Below are 6,146 nucleotides of genomic sequence, written 5' to 3' on the forward strand. Positions count from 1 at the left end.
ATAACTCATAGAAGTCCACACCTGGTTGTGGAAAACTCATCACAAACAGCCTGGTAATGTGGCCGGAGAGTCAACCTGTCCTGAACAGTAAATAGCAAATAGAAAAGCATATTCTTTACTCTCTCTGTGAAAGTCATGTTGTCTGAGTGCCCTGATTAAGTCATTGGAATGTATGACATTGGTGATGGTGCAATAGTTAAATGTCCCTCTCCACTGATTGCCCACCGTACATTGTAGACTAGAGTTAGCTGAAGATAGTGAGCCACCAAAAGACCTGCTCCCCATGCTGGGTCAGTAAACACCAGGTCATACTGGTTCTCCTCCAGGGATAGGATATCTTAAAGAATATACACTTAAGTGTACCAAACATTAGAAACATCTGCTCTTTCCTTGACATAGATTGACCAGGTGATTTGAGGTGAAGTCTATGATCCCTTATTGATGTCATTTGTTAAATCCACATCAATCAGTGTAGATGTAGGGGAAGAGCCAGGTCAAAGAAGGACTTTGAAGCCTTGAGAGAATTGAGACATGGATTGTGTATGTGTGCCATTCACAGGGGGAATGGGCAAGACAAAACATTGAAGTGCCTTTGAATGGGGTATGGTGTCGGATTTGGGTGTCATCGTTAACTCACATATCTATGTGCATTTTGTCACATTGCCCAAAAAGTTACATATTGCAGCTGGATTTTTCATGCTCAACAGTTTGTATCAAGAATGGTCCACCATCCGAAGGACATCTAGCCAATTTGACACAACTGTGGGAAGCACTGGAGTCAACATGGGCCAGCATCCTTGTGGAATGCTTTCGACACCTTGTAGAGTCCATGCACTGACAAATTGAGGGTATTCTGAGGGCAAAATGGCAACTCAATATTTTTAAGGTGTTCCTAATGTTTTGTACACTCAATGTACTTCAGTGGGCTTTTTAACATTCACATTGTTTCTGTTTAAACACACAAATAGACTTACCCTAATCAATTATTTGACAGATGTAATCATTAACGTAAACTCCCTTGATGAGAGTGAGAGTTCAATGAGTTCATCTGAGTGAACACAATGTTCCTGTGTTTGTGGACTTTCACCAACTTGTACATGTTTGGAATATGCAAATTGTTCTTGTGAGCGCTGGGGCCACTCATAAACAAAAAATGATGCACGCATGACTGTACGTGACTTTGGATAAAAGCGTCTGCTAAATGGCATAAATTGTTATTATTTAAGGCTATGAGGTTGTCAATTTCAGCTGTACACAGCAGAATCACCAGTGTTCATTGAACTCGGAGATTGTACATTGTATTATATCAGAATGTATATATGAGTCCAACTTAACTGGTGTTAAAATAACAGTTTTGAAAGTGTAAGAAAATAAACTCTGTAGCAGATGTTAACAATCAACTCCATCAGATTCATTTGTACCCTAGAAGTTTATTATATTTTAACACTGTAGGGTGTAAAGCCTTAATTGTATATTTACCGGTGTGCCTTTTGAGGGAATGATCGAGTTACCACCCATGACTGTGTTTGTTAGTGACAGAGTTTGTTGCATTCGTTCGTTCACTTCCAGTCTTGTAGCCTTCACGAAGTGAGTGCCTAAGTGTAATAGTTTAATTAAGATTAAACCCTTTATGACAATACATTACATACATCATATGGCCTTTCTTTGATGGCCTAGTTTCTCCCTAACACTGTGGTCTGAAATTCTTGGCTCGCAAGCCACATCAGGCCTGCAAATTACATTATGCTGGTTGGCAAAGTATGTATCTTTCTGTAGCATATGATCAATCAATCAATGTACATGCATAAACACAAATATTGAAACAAACAATTCTAAACATCAACCTGCAGTAGAGGATGATGGGAAATATGATAATGATGGATGAGGTTTAGATTTTTTTTATACTACACAGAGTAAAAAAACTTTAACACTGTGAATGTAACACTTACAGTAAATATTTGCAGTGTAGGATGGAATCACAAAATGCACAACCATCTGGAAATACTTGACAACAAATATATTCCACACTAAATTATACATAAGCATTTTATTATGTTGGCATCAATTCAACATTATACATATTCATGATTGAAAGATGCACTATGCAGAAATCGCTCTGCCATTTCCTAGTTGCTAAAATTGTAATAGTTTGCCTAATTTCAGTCTGTGGCAAAACAAGCAAGTGTAGTGTAGAGAATAATTGTATCATCTAAACCACTGTGAAATATATTTTCCATAACCAAAAATATTGTATTTTCTGCTGTTTGAAGCTGGTGTACAAAACCGAAAGTAAAAGACGCAAAAAGAAACTTAAACATGGGAAGCATAGAGATAGCACACATAGAACAGATCTACGGCGTCTTAGACTTGCTTTCAATGAGAATGACAGATCCATAACTCGCATGTCTATAGGAGTTTTGTTAGGTCGCCCTAAAAGTTACATATTACAGCTTTAATTCATACATATCCTATTATTTGTGTGCACCAGACTGTGGAGAATTGGATCTGCTCATTCACTTTTCATCTTTCTTTTCAAGCATTTTCTAAAGCATAAATATCTGACTATTGCAACAGGAAGAAGAATAAGCACTGACACAACACCCAACAATATCAGGACAACATCTACAGAGTGGTAGGAGTACCAGGGCATTTTGTTGGACTCTGTACGCAGGTGAGCAGCACCTTTGTGTCTCATGACAAACTCAATCCAGAAGAGGGCAGTGTCCAGGGGCTCCATTGGCACGTCCCTGTGTAGCCTGGAGAGTCTCTGCATGTTCATCCTGTAGGACGGCTCATCCAGAACTTCCTGTAAGGCCTCTAGGAAGTTATTGTTCTTGTCTACAGTTGCCATAGATAGAAGCTTTGCTCCTCCTCTCTCTTTCAGACGAAGGAGGTTGTCATATTGATCAAAAAACAGAGGTAGACCCACAACAGGAATTCCATGGTAAATAGCCTCTTGAACCCCATTTGTTCCTCCATGAGCTACAAACAGCCTTGTCTTAGGGTGTCCTAACAGATCATTCTGAGGCATCCAGTCAACTAGTAAGGTGTTGTTGCCCAGAGTAGCTGGTCTGTCTCCTTTGTGTCTCCAGATGACCTTCTGAGGCAGTTGTGCAAAAGCAGCAGCAATCACATCAGCTAAATCATGTGGAAATTCAGTAACGAAAGTCCCCAAAGACATGATAATGACTCCATGCTCCCCAGAACTATGAAAAAACTCCTCCAGTTCTTGGGGAAGAGGCTTGGCAGGATTACATTGGAACCCTCCCATATAGATAACATTAGGCATGGTGGGACGAGGAAATTCAAACACAAAGTCAACTCTCATGAGCCACAGATCAGCCCCTTGTAATAACTCATAGAAGTCCACACCTGGTTGGAAAAACTCATCACAAACAGCCTGGTAATGTGGCCGGAGAGTCAACCTGTCCCGAACAGTAAATAGCAAATATAAAAGCATATTCTTTACTCTCTCTGTGAAAGTCATTTTGTCTGAGTGCCCTGATAAAGTCATTGGAATGTATGACATTGGTGATGGTGCAATAGTTAAATGTCCCTCTCCACTGATTGCCCACTGTACATTGTAGACTAGAGGTAGCTGAAGATAGTGAGCCACCAAAATACCGGTTCCCCATGCTGGGTCAGTAAGCACCAGGTCATATTGGTTCTCCTTTAGGGTCTTTATTAAATCCTTGTCTTTCAATACAGCAGTTGCCAAGTCACAAGCATATTTATGAACCTGAGACAAGGCAGAGAACATCTTGATTTGCGAATGTATAATGTTTATTACAGAGCTCGTTCCTCTCTGTATATCAATTACATTCTTTATAATTGGTTTTACAAATTCCTCATCCATAGCATCAGTGACAGTTATTGTAATAGAACTGTAGTAGGACGATTCATCTTTGATGTACCAAGATTTTGTCGTTCGTACCACTGTGATGGTGTGTCCCTGAGAGTGAAGAGCCTTGATCAGAATGTCCATGTTTACCCAGTGACTTCCCTCCCCGGGAAAAACCAGCAACTTCCCACCATGGCAAACTGAACCACACATAATCAACAGAAATAACAAAAGGCATAAAGTCATGCTTCCAATGTATGTCATCATTTATCTGAAATATAAAACAAACAGAGATAGGAAATTATTTTCAGTTTGTATGACACATTGAATGGATTTTGACATATAGTCAGTTAGCCGACTATATATATATATTCTCATTTATGTACAAGCATTTCACTACACCTACGATAATATCTGCTAAATATCCATACGCGACCTATACATTTTTTATTTATTTTTTTATTTTCACCTTTATTTAACCAGGTAGGCAAGTTGAGAACAAGTTCTCATTTACAATTGCGACCTGGCCAAGATAAAGCAAAGCAGTTCGACAACATACAACAACACAGAGTTACACATGGAGTAAACAACATACAATCAATGATGCAGTAGAAAAAAATAAGACTATATACAATGTGAGCAAATGATGTGAGATAAGGGAGGTAAAGGCAAAAAATGCCATGGTGGCAAAGTAAATAAAGTATAGCAAGAAAAACACTGGAATGGTAGCTTTGTAGTTTGAAGAAAGTTCAAAGTTAAAATATAAATAATATGGTGCAAAGGAGCAAAATAAATAAAATAAATAAATACAGTAGGGGAAGAGGTAGTAGTTTGGGCTAAATTATAGATGGGCTATGTACAGGTGCAGTGATCTGCAAGCTGCTCTGACAGCTGGTGCTTAAAGCTAGTGAGGGAGATAAGTGTTTCCAGTTTCAGAGATTTTTGTAGTTCATTCCAGTCATTGGCAGCAGAGAACTGGAAGGAGAGACGACCAAAGGAGGAGTTGGCTTTAGGGGTGACCAGAGAGATATACCTGCTGGAGCGCGTACTACAGGTGGGTGCTGCTATGGTGACCAGTGAGCGGAGTAAAGGGGGGTGTCGTGTCTTTGGCTATGCCGGATTAAGTGATATGACATGCTAACTTATAAAATTATTTCTCTGTAATTAATATTACCTGATTAAGCTAATCATGTAAATGTAATTAACTAGAAAGTCGGGGCACCACAGAAGAACGTTTATAGAGCTGTTATCTTCCGAATAAACTCTTAAAATACTTAGTAATATTTTACATCGATAGCAGTCAATATTAACCCTTATCTTATTTTCAGTCTCATCATGAAAGTTGTAAATTCTTGGTTATCTTCACGAACCCTGGCTAACAAGTTGAATCAGCAATACAAAATTGGGTTTAATTACTTATTTTCTAAATACCTAACTAATCACACAGAATTACAAATACACAGAATACAATGATGTCATACAGAAAACGTCCTGGTGAACGGAGCCTGTATCATGGCTGGTTACACAAAGGAAAGGGGGGTTGGGCTTGAATGAAAGAACGGGAAGATTTAGGAACAAAGAAACAGCAGCTATGCTATCGTAAATACATTATCTTATGCATTCTAAATTACCGCCCATTTGGAAAAGGAAAATGCAATAAATATTTACTCTGAGCTGCGCTTCGGTAGATTGGTCGTAGATGCTGGCCGGGTTGGCCAACAGATCTCCCTGTAGTGGAAGAATGTCAATGGTGGTAAATTGGGTACGTGGTCTGGTTGTTAGACTGGATCCGTCGTCCGTCCTTACCTAGCCCACGTTAGCAGCGTCTAACTCAACGGCTAGGAAGTATCACTTCTGTAGTGAATAAGCTCAAAGTTCATACCATTCATACCATAGCTCACGCCGAGGTTGGCTTAGTTCTGTTCTTGATATGTGTCTGTCCTTCTAACTTAGAGGCTGCAGTCCTCACGTACTGGAACACGTGAATGTCTTTTCGTCAAAGACTTATATAGTGGAGAGGAGGGAAGGAGGGGTTTCATCGTTTATAACCCCATGTCTCTTCACAGGGTTGGCCACTGATCGGGCAGGGCCCTTTCCTTATGAAAACTTCAATATCAAACATTTCAATTGCATAACAATTCCATGTGACTCTGATAACTAGAGGGTGTATACTTTCTCAGGTACAGTTTATGTCGTCCTGTCATCAATCATAATGTCTCAGATAACAATGAACTGACATACATACTCATTACGTTATCAAGCATATTTCCAACTGGTTTTATTATCAAAAGATGGTTCCTTTTCC

General features: G+C 39.3%; 1 protein-coding gene across 1 annotated transcript; it reads right to left on the reverse strand.

Annotated features, from left to right (window-relative positions):
* Window positions 1–2,186: 2,186 nt before the first annotated feature.
* Window positions 2,187–5,572, reverse strand: LOC115167324 (UDP-glucuronosyltransferase 2A1-like). Its single transcript, XM_029721651.1, has 2 exons — window positions 5,510–5,572; window positions 2,187–4,112 (listed from the first exon to the last, which is right to left on the reverse strand). The coding sequence occupies exon 2, from the start codon at window positions 4,106–4,108 to the stop codon at window positions 2,510–2,512; it is 1,599 nt and encodes a 532-aa protein (XP_029577511.1). The 5' UTR covers window positions 4,109–4,112; window positions 5,510–5,572; the 3' UTR covers window positions 2,187–2,509.
* Window positions 5,573–6,146: the final 574 nt, after the last annotated feature.

This window comes from Salmo trutta, chromosome 29 (genome assembly GCF_901001165.1).
Source record: "Salmo trutta chromosome 29, fSalTru1.1, whole genome shotgun sequence".
In the NCBI taxonomy this organism is placed as follows: domain Eukaryota; kingdom Metazoa; phylum Chordata; class Actinopteri; order Salmoniformes; family Salmonidae; genus Salmo; species Salmo trutta.

Coding starts and splice junctions, on each gene's coding strand:
- LOC115167324 (XM_029721651.1), bottom strand. CDS start 4,108: ATGATGACATACATTGGAAGCATGACTTTATGCCTTTTGTTATTTCTG.